This window comes from Cryphonectria parasitica (assembly GCF_011745365.1).
Source record: "Cryphonectria parasitica EP155 unplaced genomic scaffold M406scaffold_5, whole genome shotgun sequence".
Lineage (NCBI taxonomy): Eukaryota > Fungi > Ascomycota > Sordariomycetes > Diaporthales > Cryphonectriaceae > Cryphonectria > Cryphonectria parasitica.
Genome location: NW_024468913.1, coordinates 1,726,696 through 1,744,192, shown reverse-complemented (window position 1 = coordinate 1,744,192; position 17,497 = coordinate 1,726,696). Strand labels below are relative to the sequence as shown.

At 51.7% G+C, this 17,497-nt stretch overlaps 7 protein-coding genes across 7 annotated transcripts; 3 read left to right on the top strand and 4 right to left on the bottom strand.

Moving 5' to 3' along the window:
* Positions 1–399: 399 nt before the first annotated feature.
* On the top strand, positions 400–3,956 carry M406DRAFT_43569 (uncharacterized protein; the record flags this gene model as incomplete). The annotated part of the gene is made up of 7 exons (XM_040924224.1): positions 400–577; positions 774–916; positions 972–1,065; positions 1,136–1,364; positions 1,424–3,521; positions 3,621–3,697; positions 3,806–3,956. 7 exons carry the CDS (start codon positions 400–402, stop codon positions 3,954–3,956), a joined length of 2,970 nt encoding a protein of 989 aa, XP_040775502.1.
* A 1,086-nt stretch (positions 3,957–5,042) lies between these two features.
* On the bottom strand, positions 5,043–7,163 carry M406DRAFT_43739 (uncharacterized protein; the record flags this gene model as incomplete). The annotated part of the gene is made up of 4 exons (XM_040924231.1): positions 5,043–5,162; positions 5,229–5,572; positions 5,660–6,916; positions 7,055–7,163. 4 exons carry the CDS (start codon positions 7,161–7,163, stop codon positions 5,043–5,045), a joined length of 1,830 nt encoding a protein of 609 aa, XP_040775501.1.
* Positions 7,164–7,878: 715 nt separating this feature from the next.
* M406DRAFT_291650 (uncharacterized protein) lies at positions 7,879–8,677 on the bottom strand (the record flags this gene model as incomplete). The annotated part of the gene is made up of 2 exons (XM_040918977.1): positions 7,879–8,480; positions 8,534–8,677. 2 exons carry the CDS (start codon positions 8,675–8,677, stop codon positions 8,244–8,246), a joined length of 381 nt encoding a protein of 126 aa, XP_040775500.1. The 3' UTR covers positions 7,879–8,243.
* Positions 8,678–9,731: 1,054 nt separating this feature from the next.
* M406DRAFT_330872 (uncharacterized protein) lies at positions 9,732–11,178 on the bottom strand (the record flags this gene model as incomplete). The annotated part of the gene is made up of 6 exons (XM_040920571.1): positions 9,732–9,749; positions 9,872–10,072; positions 10,108–10,133; positions 10,843–10,846; positions 10,984–11,031; positions 11,086–11,178. 6 exons carry the CDS (start codon positions 11,176–11,178, stop codon positions 9,732–9,734), a joined length of 390 nt encoding a protein of 129 aa, XP_040775499.1.
* A 657-nt stretch (positions 11,179–11,835) lies between these two features.
* On the top strand, positions 11,836–13,053 carry M406DRAFT_330871 (uncharacterized protein; the record flags this gene model as incomplete). The annotated part of the gene is made up of 5 exons (XM_040920570.1): positions 11,836–11,879; positions 11,938–12,195; positions 12,246–12,445; positions 12,536–12,706; positions 13,019–13,053. 5 exons carry the CDS (start codon positions 11,836–11,838, stop codon positions 13,051–13,053), a joined length of 708 nt encoding a protein of 235 aa, XP_040775498.1.
* A 731-nt stretch (positions 13,054–13,784) lies between these two features.
* Positions 13,785–14,129, top strand: M406DRAFT_223500 (uncharacterized protein; the record flags this gene model as incomplete). Its single annotated transcript, XM_040915655.1, has 1 exon — positions 13,785–14,129. A coding segment is annotated over one exon (345 nt), but the record flags the coding sequence as incomplete, so codon positions are not given.
* Positions 14,130–14,450: 321 nt separating this feature from the next.
* M406DRAFT_346591 (uncharacterized protein) lies at positions 14,451–17,370 on the bottom strand (the record flags this gene model as incomplete). The annotated part of the gene is made up of 15 exons (XM_040922207.1): positions 14,451–14,506; positions 14,566–14,664; positions 14,729–14,879; positions 14,941–15,126; positions 15,214–15,313; positions 15,355–15,393; positions 15,447–15,453; positions 15,567–15,710; positions 15,756–16,049; positions 16,149–16,320; positions 16,400–16,430; positions 16,490–16,593; positions 16,810–16,923; positions 16,977–17,272; positions 17,305–17,370. The coding sequence occupies 15 exons, from the start codon at positions 17,368–17,370 to the stop codon at positions 14,483–14,485; spliced, it is 1,827 nt and encodes a 608-aa protein (XP_040775496.1). The 3' UTR covers positions 14,451–14,482.
* Positions 17,371–17,497: the final 127 nt, after the last annotated feature.

The following is a 17,497-nucleotide window of genomic DNA, read 5'->3' as shown; positions in this document are numbered from 1 at the left end:
TTTCTCCCCAAAGTGGTGCACCCTTTTGACCATTCCAATCCATTCGACTAAATCACCCCTTAAGCCCACCGCTTCAGCCTCCCATATCACGACTTGACTTTGCGACATTGAGCCGCTACTGGGCGACCACTGACGATTCCGACCGAGTTATCTACCCTACCGCCGATCCGACGAAATTACCTCCTGGTTTCTAAGTCCGATTGCCCGCTGCTTCAAGTGGCCAGGCTGGTTATTCCTCAACATCTTCGACTCTCAAAGTATTACACAACACTTTTTCCCTACGGACCGACCAGACGCGCCAACCGCGTTCTGCCGCGCCCAGTGGATTTCCGCCTTGCGCTCGAATGTCTCAAGTACCCTGAGCAATCTAATCCGATAGCGATCCCTTGACACAGAACGATGGGGATCTTTTCGCGGTCCAAAAAGGACGGCAAGTCCAAGAAGAAGGGCGGCAACTCTGACCTCGACCAGCAGCCAGCCAAACCACAATGGACAGATGCCTGGGCTCGATCCTGGGTCGAGCCCGAGGAGGTACACGAGCTCGTCAAGCGGTGCACCGACGAGATCAAGACTAGAGGTATGTGGTTCAATCAATCGTGCGTCTGCATCTCTCATGCCCGCCCGCGCCTGCAAGATTCCTTTGGTCTTAGGCCATCTTCGTCCTAGGTGTATTCACTAGTTATACATATCTCTCACCTGTTCTTCGTCGCGTCCTACCACGGACTAACCTGACTGATGCTGATGAATTGGCTGATTAATTAATTGATGCGCAGCTCTCGACCACCCCTTCCTGCTCCTCCCTTTCCGGCCGACTTCAGATCCCAGCGCTGTCCGCACTTTCATACGCCATTTCTTCGACAATCATGAGCTACGAGGCGAGGCACTGGTGCAGGAGCTTCGGATGACCGAGCCGATGGTACGTTTCACGGGCATATGCACACACGTCTCGATGCTAAATCGGAAGAAAACAGGTCATCACGGGTGTCATAAAATGGTGCTGGAGCCGACTGCAGGGTGGTGTGGTAGGCTGGGACGCCTACGAGCTGTTCAAAGTAGGAGAGCAAGGTATGCACGGTGTATTTGTTCTGCAAACACTGGGACATGGGGCAATGGGTGGCTGACCGGCACTCTGCAGACTCGAACATGGCTCGCGACTCTTTCAAGACCTTCATCCCGCTTAGTGTCGAGAATGGCGCTCGCACAAGTATCATTTTCAGCTTCTTCGACCTCCTATCGGCCATAGCAGCACACGGCAGGGCCAACGGCTTTGGTGGTCGCAAGCTGTCTCGCATGGCAGCCTGGTGGGCATTTGAGCACAAAGACACAAGCAATGGTTTTGATGGCGGGTACAAGGAGTGGTTGAAGTGAGTTCGATTGCACTTTGTCTACACTTGTATTGAGAGAGGAGACTGACAGTCCACAGAGCCGCCGACGCCACAAGTCACCTCTTTTTCGCGTACCTTCGAACGCTCGGTCCTGCACAACAGGGTCCTGGGACCATCTCCATGCTGCCGAGGTCTCTGCAGTCGCTGCTCCAGGATACCGAATACCCACCAAAGCGACCGATCCTGATGCAGGCATCCACCTTCAAAGTGGTGATGATTGTCGAGTCCGTCTCGCCGACACCCTTCGCTCTGCTCCGCCGTGGAAATCACTTCCAATACCGAGACGACTCGTTGCAGCGCTTCTCCGCATACGAGGATCCCGTCGCAGCTTTGACGGAGGAGTGTCATAGAGTACTGAGAGCGATTGCTGCCGCCAATCAGACTCAGGCCGTCTCCAGCGCAAAACACTCTACAAGCTTGCGAGATGCTTCCTGGTCACGATTTGAAGACATAGGTTTCCAGAGCACCTTGGATGACGATGACGACGATATGTTGTCCGCACCTGCACCACAGCCCATTACAGGATTGAGAACGACCCCGGCTTCGGGCGTTAATAGAGGCGGAAGACCTACAACGCCGTCCTGGGCCGACTTCCTGTCGTCTGGATTTGTTGACGACCGTGCCACCAGTCCTACGAGTCTCCTGCCCCCAGACAAGGTGCTTCCTCCGATCGACACGACCGTACGACAACAATCTGCCCAATCACACAGGCCGCGGCTGGAGTCGGGGTCCGTCGTCGAGCAAGGCGAGCTTGCGAGCATTAACAGGGTCGACCTTGATGAGGCCTTTTGGTGGGTGTGGATGAACAGCCTCGCACCGGAAGAGACTGCCGAGAGAAAGTCAGCCTTCGGCCGCTGTGCAGTCATCGAGACGATTATTAGGAATGGAAGATGGCTTGTCTTCGAGGAGGTCGTCAAGGGTGCGGCAACCGAACCCGCAGAGGGCGCGTACGTCGCGCAAAAGAAGAGCTTCTTCAGCTGGAGACGGAAGGACAAGGACAAGGATAGCCTGTCTCGACGCAAGTCGACTGCTGGGAAGAACGTCTTGGAAAACGGCCGTCTGAAGAGCAGTGCAACGACCGGTGCAATGAGCAAGAGCAGTCTTGGTCCCGACCAGCAGGCCAAGATCCAAGCCGCAGCGCAACAGCTCCAGGCGAAGCAAGAGCGGGAGAGACGGCAAGCGCAGGGCATGCCGATCCGTCGGGGTCGTACCGACGCTGAGCTGGTGGCCGAGAAGACACAGAGTGTGATGACGCTGCAGCCGATGATCATGAAGGAAGCCTCGCCAGCGATGAAGTGGGCAAACAAATATGATAAGGACACTATTCGTGAAGCCTATCTGGCAAATTCGATGGCGGGGCGCGGCCTTGGACAGTCGACTATGCAGTCCAACGGACTCCTAGGGAGCAGCGTGCCTGAAGAGCAATCGCCATCACCGCTGCCTCGTTCGCCTTCAATGCGGTCACCCCGTGAGGAGCAACACGAGGAGCCACTGGGCTCTACCCCGGCAGCTTCAGAGATGGGCCACAACTCCCCACTGCCCCCATTGCCTCCTCAAGAAGAGGCGCAGAATACCAGTTTTGATATGGTACGCGACAACATGGCGTCGCCCGAGCCTGCAGAGGAAGGCAGCCCGAAGCAGCACAAGAAGCTCCACAAAGAAGAGAAGAAGGGTGGAGGCGGTTTCCGCAGGCTGTTTGGAAGGCAGAGGCGGGCTTCGAAGGTGCCAGAGAACGCACCCGCTGACATAGCTGCCGCCCTCGCTGAGACGGACCGGGGTGCATCAACACCGGCACCCGAATCGCCTATCAGGTCCGACACGCCTCAGCAAGAGACGCCTGGACAACGGACTCCTCATCAGCAGCAACATGTCGAGACTGCCCCTGTCACCCCAATGTCCCCCCAGCGGCAAGAGGAAGCGCACTACGCGGAGCCGGTGTACGAGCCCTCTGCTGCGTCAGCTGATGATTCTCGGGTCAATACTGCTGATGCTGAGGAGGCGACCGATGAGTTTTCTCGGTTCGATCAGGGGCCGCTCGATGATCAGCCTGCTTTCGTCCCAGAAAGCGACGAGGAAGATGATGCCACCCCTCCGCCTATCCAGCGACATAGGTCCCCTAACCCTCAAGAGACGAGGGTCGAGCAGCAGCCTGAGCTTGAGCCTGCGCCCGAGCCCGAGCGTGTGCGTCAGCCCAGGACGAAGCCCAGGCCCAGACCCATCAACGAGTCCAAAGAGCCCCAGACAGCGCCAGCCATCGAGCGCTGGGCGCAGATCCGCAAGAACGCAGCCGAGCGTGCTGCTGCAGCCCAACAGTCCTCGCAGCAGAGACCAAAGGAGACGCAGGGCCGGCCGTCGGCCCCTACTCCGCCGTCAGATTCTCCCGGAACCAGTGGCGAGGAGAGTAAGTAACCATCATTTAGCACTGCATATGGCTCCTTGGACTGTATCTGTACTGACACAGCGACAGGCATTGAGTCTCGCGTTGCACGTATCAAGGCTCGTGTCGCCGAGTTAACCAACAACATGGATGGTACCCAAGCTCCTGGTTCCCGCCCTCCCGTCCCTCGCTAAAAATCGAGGACAAATTCTGCGTATCGGAGGATGGCACGCGACCGGCGATCACTTCGCGACGCGCACATGGTTCGCATACAGACATCTCAACCGAGGCACATGGACCTTCGTTCCATTTACACCGGGATGGGCGGACACTCTTACCCAATTTCTCTTGTCGATGTCTCCTTTTCAAATCCAAAATGATACCACTAGAGTGCTTCACGGTTGTTTCTTTCATTCCTGCAGATTCCTCACTTGCGGGACAGCACTTCATCAATACCCTTTGACAAAATGTTGCGAGACCTTGGGGTTCTTCTTCTTGAGTCATAATAATACGGCAGGTCAGGTTCTCAGATACTCAAGTTTGCACACTATCCTATCTAGCCTTAACAAGGGTGCAGCGTGATGCGGAGCGATCAGGTCAATGCAGCTTGCGAGAGCTGGACTATCCCCTTACTTCTTCTCTTCTTCTTCCCCGGTTGCGAAGTGCTTGGCCGCAATGTATCCGGCAGACATGAAGAAACTTCTTTTCTCCGCTTGTTTCCCTTTTTCTCCTTTCTTTTCTTTTCCTTTCCTTTCATTTTTTCCCCTCGCTCGATCAATCTAAAGAGTTCGATTGTATGTACAATCTAGGCGCCTTTCCTTCTGATCAGATCAGAGCAGGTCCTTTGAGAGAGACCTGTGTAATTAATGAGCTTGGAAATATTGAAAAGAAAGAAAAAATTTTTCTCTGGTGATTTATCTGGTCCGATCTATGCGAGGTGTGGCGTGAGCTGGTTTCACCAAAAGGTCGCGTGTTATCGTGTGATCAGATTTGTTTTAGAGCAACGGCAGCAGCAGGACTATTGGCGTTGTCCGCGTACAGTTCTGTGCAAGAAGTTTCATCTCGGAACGGATCGTGACATCGGACTGGGATACTTTAGAGCAGAGTTGCAAGAGGAGAGGTTCAGCGACGCCTTGTTTGTTCACGTTTGAATGATCTATCTGGCTAGATCTGTAATCTGTTCCAGGGTATCCGCAAGCAAATGACCAGAAAGCAACCACGCTATGCTGACTATTCGAATTGGCTTGACTAAACACACACACACACACACACACACGAGACTACACGCCCACAAATGTCCTCGGCACAATCTCCTCACCACAGACAGCGGTCTTCTCGCTCTCGCCTAAGCCGGCAGCCCACTGCCGCAGCTCATCCACGGTGATGTTGGCCTGGGCGAGCTTCCACTCGACGCTCCCGCGCTGTAACACCTCCACCACGCCCCCACTGCTGCCGCCGCCGACGACATCACTCTCCGCTATGCTGGCGTTCACCGTCGGAGCCCTGCTATCATTGTTGTTGTTGTTGTTGTTGCTCTTCTGCAGAATGGTGAAGCGCAGGGCAACCTCAGTGACGGTGACGACGATGGAGATGACGATAAGAATAATGACGATCCAGGTGATGACGGACATCTTGGCATCGGCGACGGTGTCGGACAGGATCTCAGCGAGGTCAAGAAAGACGCGGCAGCGCTCGTTGAGGACCTTGATGCGCGGGTCGATCTCGAGATAATCGCGGATGGCCATGTAGAGAGGGTGGAGAGTGGGCTCGGACTCCCAGAAGAAGTTGGGGACGGGCAGGATGTTTGATGCTACATCAGAGGTTAGTCATGAGTGTCTGTTCCGGCGTAGAAAAAGTGAGCCGACCAGGCCCCCCTCCCCCCAAAGAAACAACTTACAAAGATTGATGTCCACCCGGCTCTTAAAAAGCCGGCCTAAGATCTTTACAATCTCATCCCGCCCCATGTTCAGGTCTCCCGTCGTGGCCATAGTCTTGGGCACCGGCAGCGCTTCCTGCATCGTGTCGGACATCCTCTCCTCGAAAGAGCATAGCTTTGTGCTCTGGGCAACAGCGTGGCTGATGCCGAGCTTCACCATGTGGTCGGACCGCGGCAGGAGGGTGATCATGTCATTGAATATACGCGGGTGCTTGATATCGGCGCTGTACTCGAAGTGGAACTCCTCGGTCTCGTAGTCGTTGGGCTCAAAGGGACGGACGACTAGAGACCCTCCCCGCTCGCTCTCGGCGAAGGTAAGGTCGCCCAAGATGTCCTTCTCCTGCCGCTCAGTGAAGTTCCAGAAGACGACCACGCCGTACGAGAAGACAAACATCTCGGCAAAGTTTTTGGCGTCGGGAACGAGGCGGTTGATGGGGCTGAGGGTTGGGTGGTCATCTGTCTGGCTGTCCATAGTCCGACCACGGTTGTCTGAGCTGGTGCTGCTGCTGCTCGGTATAGGGTGTAGGACGGAGGGACTCTCCGAGGAGAGCGGGCTGCCGGTGTAGTCTTCCATGTAGCCGTAGTGATGGTCTCTCCTCTCGCTCCTCTCGATCTCCAGATCCAGCACCGTCTTGCCCGTTCCAGGCGTCTTGAGGATCGGTCTGCTTCGCACCCGGTATCCGTCGATGCCGGACATAAGCGGGAGGTGATAAACCACGTATAGACAGTCGTCGTATAGTTTTGTTTTTGCCTCGTGCTTGGTCCGCAGGAACTCAGCCGTGGCCTTCATCTTGAAGGACTGGGCCGTACAATAGGCTGTCAGCCTCGAGACCTTTTCAGCACGCTGTCGTTTGGGCAGCCGTTCTGCATAGCTTTTCCCGCGGATACCACCACGCTTCTTCAGCACGTCCAGCTCCACATCCCTCAGCGGCCTGTCCTCCTCTTGCTCCATTGCCCTCCTCCTGGCCCTCTCGTCTTCGCCTTCCAGCAGGGCGGTGTCCTCCTCGACATCATCATCATCATCTGGGGCGTCAGGGATGAGCACCAGCTTCTCGCTGACTTTCGTCGTGCGCTGAGGCAAATTCTGCGGCACCACCCGCCTGCTCGTCACGTCTACCACACCAGACATACTGCCACCTGTGCCGGGATCCGTCCTCCTCGCGGCGGCTCTTGCTGCGGCTCGGGTTGCGGCGATCGATCCGGGCTGCGGCTGGCGCGCTGACTGCCTCTGCCTCTGCTGCTGCTGCTGCTGCTGCTGCTGCTGCTGCTGTTGTTGCTGCTGTTGCTGGAGCTGTTGCTGCTGCTGCTGCTGCTGCTGCTGGAGGAGCTGCTGCGCGGGCAGGATGCGAGGCTGACCGGAGGGGATCTCGGTGGCGTTACGCAGGATCCTCTCGACGGAGACCTGGTGCATGGGCGAAAAGGTTCGTGGGGGGAGGGCGGCACCTGTTTCTTGACGCTGGGCCATGACGGGTCGTTTATTTGAAGACATTGTTGAAAGGGGGGTGGGCGATTTACGGGGCGGCAGAGTACGGCCAGACGTAATAGTGGATAATGAGTCAGGGGTTGGGCTGCTTTGTTAATGTCGAGCCGTCACCCGAGATTCGAAAGGACTAGGACTTAGTCGTAGCAGCAGGTGTTAGTTCCGTTGAGCTTGTGTAGTGGGAAAGGTATGCTCCTTGTGTGCTGGACGAACTTGTGACCGTTGCCGTGCGAATTCGGTGGTGTCCCTTGCGATGAACGTCGACGTCGTCGTCGTTCGTTGAAAGAATTGAAATTGGACTGGGCGTGTCTGTGCTTCGTTCCTCAGAGAGGCCACGAGATCCAAGGCGGCAGGTGCCTCAAGGTTGATGAGAGAACATGATTGGCGAACTCGATCAATTGGGCCAAAAAGCCTCTCGATGTCGTAAATGTTGTTTACTGGAGGAGGTTGCTGGTGCTGATGCCGCATATGCCATGTCATCCATCCAAATAGTACCAAAAAAAGAAGGCCGCGGCCCAGTGGAGCTCCCTCTAACTCTTTTCTCTTTCCCCCTCACAGGGCTTAGCACAGACGTCATGTCCCCACCATGGCAGAAAATCAGACCCTAACCCTGTTCCTTTGTTGCTTTTCTCGATCCACCAGTCAAGAAGCTTGTGGCAGGTGGATCACCGTCTGAATGGTCAACACTTTGGTCTATGAGCAAGAGGGAGCGGGATTCATATTGTCTGGAAGAGAGACTCATGCAAACGACACGTCTGGCCGGCTGGCTGGCTGTCCATGGCTGCAAAGTGAGACACATCTGGCGAGAACTTGACGCACAACACCACAGCTGGGAGAAACCTCGTTTCCGAAGCTCATTAAGATAATTGCTGTATCATCATCATTCTTATCAAGGGTATACAGAATCAGAAGCACTTCCCAAGCACGCGAGCATCAACCAGTAAAGCCTGAAGCTCAAGCTCGACTTGATAAGGCGCGAACCCTCCACCACGCTCGCAACGCCATTACGCCGCCCAGAATAAACATGGTCCTCGATAGTGGACAGGTTCCGCAAATTGCAAACCCTCATCCATACCTCATAGGTGCCTGGTTCTGGCCTCCCTCCTGAGGGCGCTGGTTGTTCCAGCCCTGTGGCGGTCCTTGAGGTTGCTGTTGCTGCTGCTGCAAGGGAACACCACTAGCACCTCCTCCTGTCTCCCCTTTCATAGACTGAACATCTGGGCGGGCATCAAGCGGCTGCGCGAAGTTGCAGATGTTGCAGACGATGTCCACATAGCCGTGGAAGGAGAGGGGGATCAGGGGCTGTCGTTTTCGTCAGCACGTGTTATATCATAGCAAATTGTCCGCCACCTTACCACAAAGCAAAAGGTGAACCACGGGTGGCTCTTGATGATATGGCCGCTGTAGTTGCCGCAATTGTGACACTGACAGACAACGCCCTCGTATCCTTCGACCTGCTTCCTGAAAGTATGTTCGCCACAGGTGAATACGATACACATGATGAACAATCGATGCCTCTCAGGCAAGAATATTTCTGTTTGCTGGGCGTGCAGCTGGTTTCGAGTCGACTGGAAAATCGGTCGGCGGCAAAGAGAGTTGGTTTGTGACGGAGAAGAAAAATGAGTGGAGGCATTAATCGTGCCAAGTTATGTACCACACTGCAGTAGAATATCATGGTTGCATCTTCCCTCGAGTTGCCATTGATGTCACGCTCCCACATGCCGCGTCGAGCCATTGAGGCTGTGCTAGGCCTGCAGGCCACTGAAGCTCTAGCGCCAAGTCCACCTCGTTCCACGCCCAGAACTGCCAAGGATCCCCTGATTTCCATGGCTAGGCGGAGAGCGGGCGCACACCATTGTCGCCTTACTTCCACCATCATTATTGCCCCAGGCACACCACCTGTTGCTTAAGTACTCAAGTATTCAAGTACTCGAGGACTTAGACCGTACTTAGTACCTAGAGCCAAATTTTTATATTATAGCCCCATATACATCCATCCCAAGAATCCAAACTGGATGCAGCTTTCTCCATCAAATTACCTCCGACTGTCTGTAGCTTAACATATTGACTTCAAATATATTGCGATGTCTACGTCCATTTCAAATAAAAATGGATGCAACTATAGCTTCATTGCAAATATGCTGCCAAAGGGTTTTGTGCTTTCACACACTTATCAGAGTTTCTACTTCTTTTTGCTCTTTTTTCTCGAAACTTGTCGGCTCATACAAGCCCTTTTACTGCGAAATAGCGCGCAAAACAAACCAGACAACGATGGCTACAGGGTATATGGCTGGAAAGTCAAAGTGGTGAACGTTATAGCATATTCCTAGGGATGCCAGTACATCAGTGTCAATGCTTAGAACAGGGAGTGATTAGTTATCTTAAGAAAAAGGCTTGCCCCAAAGTGATTCGCTGTACTTCTCTGTCCCATTGCCAAGATTGGATACCAAGCTTTTATTGCTAATGAGAATGTGCTGTAGCATGACATGAAGTCTTCATCCTTCGACGAAAATTTTCTGCCTATTACAATTACGAAGTGCAAGAAGAATGGTATTACAGCAAGATGACATGCTGTATAGAAACAGTTGTCAGTGATATCTATCTTGCTCCATGAGTTGTGCCGGTGAGAACTCTGGGCAAGGTATCCGTCAACCACAAAGCACTCCCGATTTAACAGCGAACGAGGCACTTACAACATTATTAGCTTTCCTTCTTCCAAAGCAGCGCACAACTCGGGAGCTTGCCCATTGATTCTGATCTCTGTTTGCCACAACCACGCCGACCCTGCTCTCGGTTGCATCGACGAAGAGGCCCGGGAGTTTGAACTCGAAATCCTTCCACACATATCCGGAGGCCATGCTCATAGGCTGCGTTGCATAATTAATCCAGCCCGGCTGCACGGTCGGGTATACCAGTCGCGGCAACTTACACAGGACGCGTTCCGTGATAATGGGTCTTAGATTTATTAGATGTTTGCACCAATTTCACACGACCAATTGAAGTTCTAAGTGTGAGTCTCAGCTTGACTTTCAGTGATGATAGCTTGGAAGCGTGACCTGCATGTGCGGGGAGAATGGACAGCATGCGCTGGCCGCACGAGCTAATATGTAACATCATGGCAGCCCGTTAGGCGAACTCCAGGGCACTTCGAAGACAAACTATAGAGCGCCGCGGCGCTAAGTTTGCAAAGAATCCCTATGTCAGGGCTATTGGTGCTATAAGGCTTACACCGGGCTTGGCTGGCTGGCTGACCAAGCTTGTTCCTCAGCTCCAAAGCGGCTTTCGAGCCATGCCAGCCATCTATAGTCAGACAGTTCCTTGATTTTCAACTTGATTGCTGTGTGAGCCTTGAGAAAGGAGGCAAGGCCTCGCCACGTTAATTGTGGATTCAATTTGAAAGTTATCAAGACCTTCAATTGCGAGAAATTTGAGTCGTCAGAAGCCCGAGTGATCAAAGGCTTCAAAGCTGTGTCGTTCAGAGCTTGAACTACTTGATTATTCAAGATTCGGATGCAATATACACTGATTTCACTTTATAAGAACACTGTATGCAGATATGTGTTTCATACGCGGTAAACCAAAGTTCGTCTTGAGTTAAATATCAAATCTACCCCTACTGTCAGAGCCAATCCTGCAGTGTCAGCGCTGCGGCGCACCTGCTTACCGACCTACAGCGCCCTATCAGACTCTCCCACTTCTCCCAGCTGAGGCGATTCATTTGCTAGTCTTTGTAACGGATTTCTTCTCGGTCTTGTTTGACCCGGTTAGGAAAAACATAGTAATCTCTGGGGATCCAAGACCTCACCTCTGTGAGCGCTCTAGGTGCCTCCACTGAGATTGTGTCTCCCGAACTCTGCGAAGCATTAGCAAAAAAGTCCGGGGCCATGCGCTCCGAAATAGAACTTACCTCCACGCTGTATTCCTGCCCGAATAGGCCCTGCAGCAAGTCGTTCAGCTTCGCGCGGTCCACGTAGCGGGTTTCCAGATACGTAGTGATCATCTTGTTGTTTCTGCTCTCGAAGGATTGCACATAGGCAAGACAGTTCTCTCTAGCACGATTATCGACCAATTGAGAAGCATCCAAAGGAAGACAGCCTTTGGATTTCTGACATATCAGGACGACAAAACTTCAGCATTGTCAATAATCCACTCCCTTGTCTGTCAAGTGGTTGGGAGAGACGACGAGCTCGTACTTATCGTATGCGAATCGATGAGTGAGGAGCTGAAGAGCAATCTTACCACTGCGGGCAACCTTTTGTCTTCTCTGATCCGCTACACTGGTTCAGTCTATCTCGTCATTGATGGCGTCGACGAGATCAACGAGTTGGAGCGTGGCAAACTTGCCCAGGAACTTCTTAGGCTGGTCGAATTATGCGAATCACTGAGACTCATCCTCAGTAGCCGCCTCGAAGCTGATCTAACGCGGCTCCTGGGTGACGTACCAACCGCAATACAGGTTCACGAACACAACAAAAGAAGCATTGAGACCTATGTCAGTCAACGTAGCCAGGAAATTTACCAGGCTCGCAAAGTTCTCCCACATGCACAAATCGCGATAAGGACACTTCTGGTGCCGCTGGCAAGTCGTGCGAAAGGCATGTTCCTCTTCGCTCGCATCATTTTGGACATGGTCAACACAATGCATGACTTGTTAGAAATGGAGAGAGAGTTGGCAGTCCTCCCGGAAGATCTTGATTCAGCGTAAGCGCCCCAGACCCAAAGAAGTGAAATTAGCTGCAAATGACCGACTGCCATTTAGTTATCATCGTATCATCGTACGCTTGGGAAAGCAAAAGGACAGGCGAATGGTGGAGCAGACTCGGAGACTCCTGGGATGGATCGCATGCTCTCCGTCTCCACTGACTATTGAGGAAGCTCACCAAGCATTGGTTGTAAGGCCTGACGACCGGAACCAAGTCTTTAATATGGTGGCAAAGCTCGACGTTGTCGAGTTTCTCGGCCCAATCGTCGAGACTGCAGATGGCTACATACGCTTTGTTCACTTCACCGCCAAAGAGTATGTAACGCACGCTAGGATTTATCGACCTATAGCTAATTACTCTGCAGATATGTCACCAGCTCCCACCTTGGAGCACAGCTGATTGACTTGAACCTGGCCACTATGGATTTGGCTGTGAGATGTATAGGCTATTTATGCCAGCAACACCATGACCCCGACATGCCGCCCGATGAGCGTTCAAAGCATGTCCTTACTGGTCAATACAGCTTTCATGCCTTTTCAACAAAGATGTGGTTCGAGCTGGTCTGTCAGTACCTCCGGTCAACAAAGGCGGCGGAACCATCAATTGTTCTGGTTCGTGCGATTAAGAGGCTTTGGGAAATAAGAAAAATACAAGATCTTAGCAAGGTGGACGAGGATGAGATTGAGGGTGAGAGCCGGTATAACAGCGAGGATGAAGCCGATTTTGAGGCGTTGAAGAGGACACAACCTCTTCTGTATGGACTTCTCTGCCGAATCTCACAATTTCGCAACTCATATTCTCTTTCCACTGGCAAGATGAGTCAAGGTACGATCATACTCCTCATTTCATGAAGCTTTTGAGTGTCGAATACATTGACTGATCTATGGACGCGAATAATTGTTCAGATACCCAAGAAAATGGACGTGATCCCCTTTCGACATCGGACACTTCTCGGCTCATTCGCCAGACCTTCGACGACATCCTCTGCGGTTCACCGAGGGCCAGGCGCACTAACGCAGACCCGGAATGTCACGAAAGATGTAATCAAATCCTGCAATTGTACGGACAACGACCCTTCCAATGCAGAGTTTTGCAATGCAAATACTGGCAGCACGGCTTCCAAACACATGCCTACAGAAACACGCATGAACAATCTCATGATCAACCTCTGAAATGCGATGTTTCAGGCTGCGAATTTGGACTAATTGGATTTTTGTCCGAGAAATTGCGGCAAGATCATTTACAGCAAGCTCATCGAAGCAGTCCGCCGCAACCGACCTTCGACACCCAAAACCTCACCGAGGATGGAGTCATGCCCCTGCTCTTGAACTTGGTCCAAGAAGACCAAGTTGAAGCCGTGCACACAATCCTGTCTGCCTTCCCAGACGTCCTTTCTGCCTTCCCAGATGGCCTTTCGAACGTTTCGTCCTCTCGAGATACGCTCCTAAAGCTCGCCGGGGTTGCAGCCTCAAGTGGCATGCTCAAGCTATTTGAGGTCCCAACCCAACTCTATGCATATAGACCAATAGGCTATATCGTTACAGACTATATCGTTGAATCAATCAAGGGATGCAATCAGAGTACCTTCAGACACTTTCTGCCTCAAACGGCTGACGCGCCGGATCAAGCTAAGTCATTGAGAGAGCACTACGAGATGATCATCTTTCAATTGGTGTCGAGCGGCTGGTCCGAAGGAATGGAAATCTGGGTCAATTGGATTCAAAGCCATATGGACACTTTCCGCGCAAGGTTGCGATTAAGACCAAAGTCAGCTATGGAAGTTGCATTTGGGTCAAAGCGAGTCCTGAGAGCATCTAGGAAACACTTGGCGGGGGAATTGCAATTGCTCTATCTATGGAGGGAATCTGGACTAGTCCCCCTTTTCACCAATGATTGGCCAAGTCAAACGCTCAGAAATGTAGCAGACATCTGCTGTTCAATTCCTCTGGCAGCATTCTTGCTTAAGCAAGGTGCCGATGTCAACGCCCAACATGATCCCAAGCAACTGACAGCACTACAACGCGTTGCAAAGCAGACATCCATCGAGGGTGCTAAGATGATGGAATTTCTCCTGCTCAATGGTGCTGATCCGGAATTGAACAAGGCAGAGCAAGAAATCGATAAAGGAAAATTCGGCATACTTCTGGTCCCAGCTCAAAAGATCCGGGATGAGAAGGGCGCAAAAAACATTCAGAAATGGTTGAGAAAGACGTGGGACGAACTTGTCGAAGAGACCAAGCAAATCCGGAATACAAAGAGACAGGAAAAGCGTTGATGTTCAAGATCAACGAGGGTAAAGAATTTGCCCTTCCAGACTGACAGCTACAAGCAGGTCGTCATTTCCATCGAAAACATGTCCCAAACCTACATCGACTCTACCATATATTCTTCAGCGTTTCAGCTCCCATTTTCTCTTCCTGTGCTTTTCTTGGTCTTTCTCGGAAAGAGAGGAAACTGGTCATTCGAAAGCCTGATTTGCCACTCCAGTCTTCGGAACACATCGTTTAATCCTGCTGTGTTAGCATCTACATAAGCTTGACAGGGAATGCCAGAATCGCGGCCTATTAGTAGAATGCTTAAGTGATAGATTCGCCGGCATCCCTATTGGATCAGCTTCATCAAAACCTAGAATTTGATTAGTATAAGAGCCTTGAAATGAACAGTGATCACGGTTGGAACTTTACCTTCCATCGTTTGGACTCCAAATCGGCCTCCGTCATCCCGCGCATGTTCATAGTTTGGTCAATCATCTCCAGCTTGTCCTTCTGCACTTTCTGAATGTACTGAAGAACATGTTAAAGATTAGTGATGAAGGAATCAGAAAGTATGCGTAGAGGCTGCTCTTACTGTTTCTACCGAGTTGGGAACGATATATCGTATGACCGTGACCTCTTGCATCTGTCCTATGCGATACACCCGATCGACGGCTTGCGCCTCTACCATTGGGTTCCAATGAGGTTCTATCAAATGTACGACACTGGCAGCTACAAGGTCGATTCTGGATAGATGTTAAGTCAGCTGAACAAAGTTTGACGAACCATATCGGCTGAGACACATACCCTTCCGCTGCACTGCCGATACTGGCCAGCATCACAGTGCAGTCAGGGTTGTCGTTGAATTTCTGCACAGCTTTTTCCCGTCCTTCGCGACTGGTATGTCCATCAATGCGTTGGAAACTGACTTGGGCTCCGTAGAGTGCCTGCTCGATGAGATCGAGCATTTTGATCCAGTAACTAAACCCGACGCTGCTCTGGGTTAGCCAAACAAAAAACCAAAAAAAATAAAATTTAAAAATTCAAACACCCAGCGAGAACGATTCTCTTTGAACACACCTTTTCCTTGGCTTACGATTTGCCCCTGCTGCTGTTCGCTCCATTCTCAGGTTCTCCAGCAATGCCAGTACCTTGGCCGAGGGTCGATGAAGGACGTTGGCTGGATTCAAATTTTCAGAGCTTGCTGATTGACAAACTGACATACCGCCTTTGTCCAGGAGATCAGCTTCCAGGTTCGTGCTTAGGAATCCTTCCTCTGAAGTTGCACAATTGGCACATATAGAATCTTGCACCTTTTCCCTACCGACGCTGCCATCAATCTCCCCCTCACAGACGGAACACTTGCTGTAGTGGATTTGTTGCATTGCGGACTCTAATAAAGAATCTGAGCCTTCCTCGCTCATTCTCTTTACCGCTTTCGAAAGTAAATGTTCTCCATGATCGCAGATGAGCCTCAGGGAGTTGATTAGGGCGAGTATGTTCGCTTGCTTGCCTTTGGGCGATGGGCCTTGATCTGGTCGCCTCTCTAGGCCCGCGGCCGCTCTGATGGTGATTCCCTTCACGGCATCATACAAATTCTAATCATCTTGATGGAGGCAAACCTCATGTATCCTCTCAGAACGTTGAGGAAGCTTGAGCATACCAGAGGACAAGGCCTTTTGTATGGTCCTTCGGAGGCAAGTCGCGCGAACAAGTCTATGCAAACGTTCAATGCCCAGCTTGTCCTTTTCTTCCACGGGATTCGCGATCCAAGTCATGAATTTGGACTTTTGCACGAACGGAAAAACCCGTATGAAAGATAGTAAGGCGCCGTAGTCGTCGAGCGAGTTGTGAATTGGTGTTCCTGTCAAACACCATCGATATCGGGCGTTGAGGTCCCAAACAGATTGGTATGTCTGTTTTTTCCGGTTGCGAACGTGGTGAGCTATATAGATATGAATAAGAGGATCAATGCCAAAGCATTCACCAGGCTACTTGCCTTCATCCAAAACAACTCGCAGCCATTTCCAGGAGTATATAGGACGTGCTCCCTCTGTGATTGCCCACTCAGAGCGAAGAGTCTCGTATGTTGTGATAACCACGTTAGTGTCGACGAATTCATTGGCAACACCTTGTCGACCAGAACCGTGGTATATCTGTACCCGTACTTGCCCTTTGTGAATGTGCCTGAAAGCCACGAAAGCCACCTTGCTTTTAGCCTTTGTGCAAATCGTGAAGTCGACATGATATTATAAGCAGTCCTTACTGTGAGGCCTGAATCATCCAGCCACGTATGGCTTTCTTCCCGTCAGTAGTCCATGAGCATTCTAAGCATCTTATTTCGTGCCAAACTCACTGGACATCGGCGCCACAATGAGTGTTCCTCGGTGGCTCGTCTTCTTGGCATGATCCTCCGTTGCGGTTTGAAGATCCAGAGAGGCACATATCAGAGCCAAAACGCTCAGGGTTTTTCAAGGCCCATATCCTCGAAATATTTGTCAGGACCTCATCCAAGAGCAGTTTTTGATTGGGGATTCTCTACATCAGCAAGTATTCCTCCCATGACTGGGATAAGGTCTGGATTCTAGTGACCCGGTGATTGTATGGCGGTATCTGCATGTTAATAAGGTCAGTATCCAGATGATATCTCTGGGACTACTCTCCAGGATCACTTACTGCAAAACCTTTCTGTTCTCGGAAAATTCCGTTCTCCAAAGCGGCGGGAATACCGGCTGCTCTACGTGGCCGCTCTCTTTCTCGAGCATCATGGCCAGAGCTGTGAGTTGATGACTGGAACAAAGCATAAGCCACTGCAAATTATAGAGCCAGAAAGCATGTTGTACCTCATGAGTCTTGAACGAAGCCGGGAACTTGGTGACGTGTTTACCACTTTCACGGTCTCACCGTCTGCTTCCGCGGCTTCGAAGATTTGCAGAAGGTAGCTCTTGCTTGTCTCATCTCCCGGCTCCAATTGAGAGGAGACATCTTCCTCGTCGCTCAGGCGCAAGTTCTTCAGTTTCGGCATTCCTGCACCGGGAGGAAGAAGGTAATGTGGGTTGTCATATTGAACTCCTGGTATGGCTTCATCAGCAGTCGGATGCTGCAAGAAGAAACCCGCTTTGGAGATTAGTTTCCCGATCTTCTCTTTGTTAACCCGAAGACGTGCAACACAATGCGGATGCTGTAATGTTGAGCTGTTTCCTCCCGGGCCTGATTCCTGGACTTTGGCTTGCCCATGTCTCTCTTGCCCTTGACCGCGGGTACGACAAGTGTGGCGTCCAGTCTAAGGGGAAGCTGGCGAAGCACGTTGAAGAGTTGAGGGTTGTTCAGGATACCGGCGTGCGCATTAGAAGTCTGGCTACGA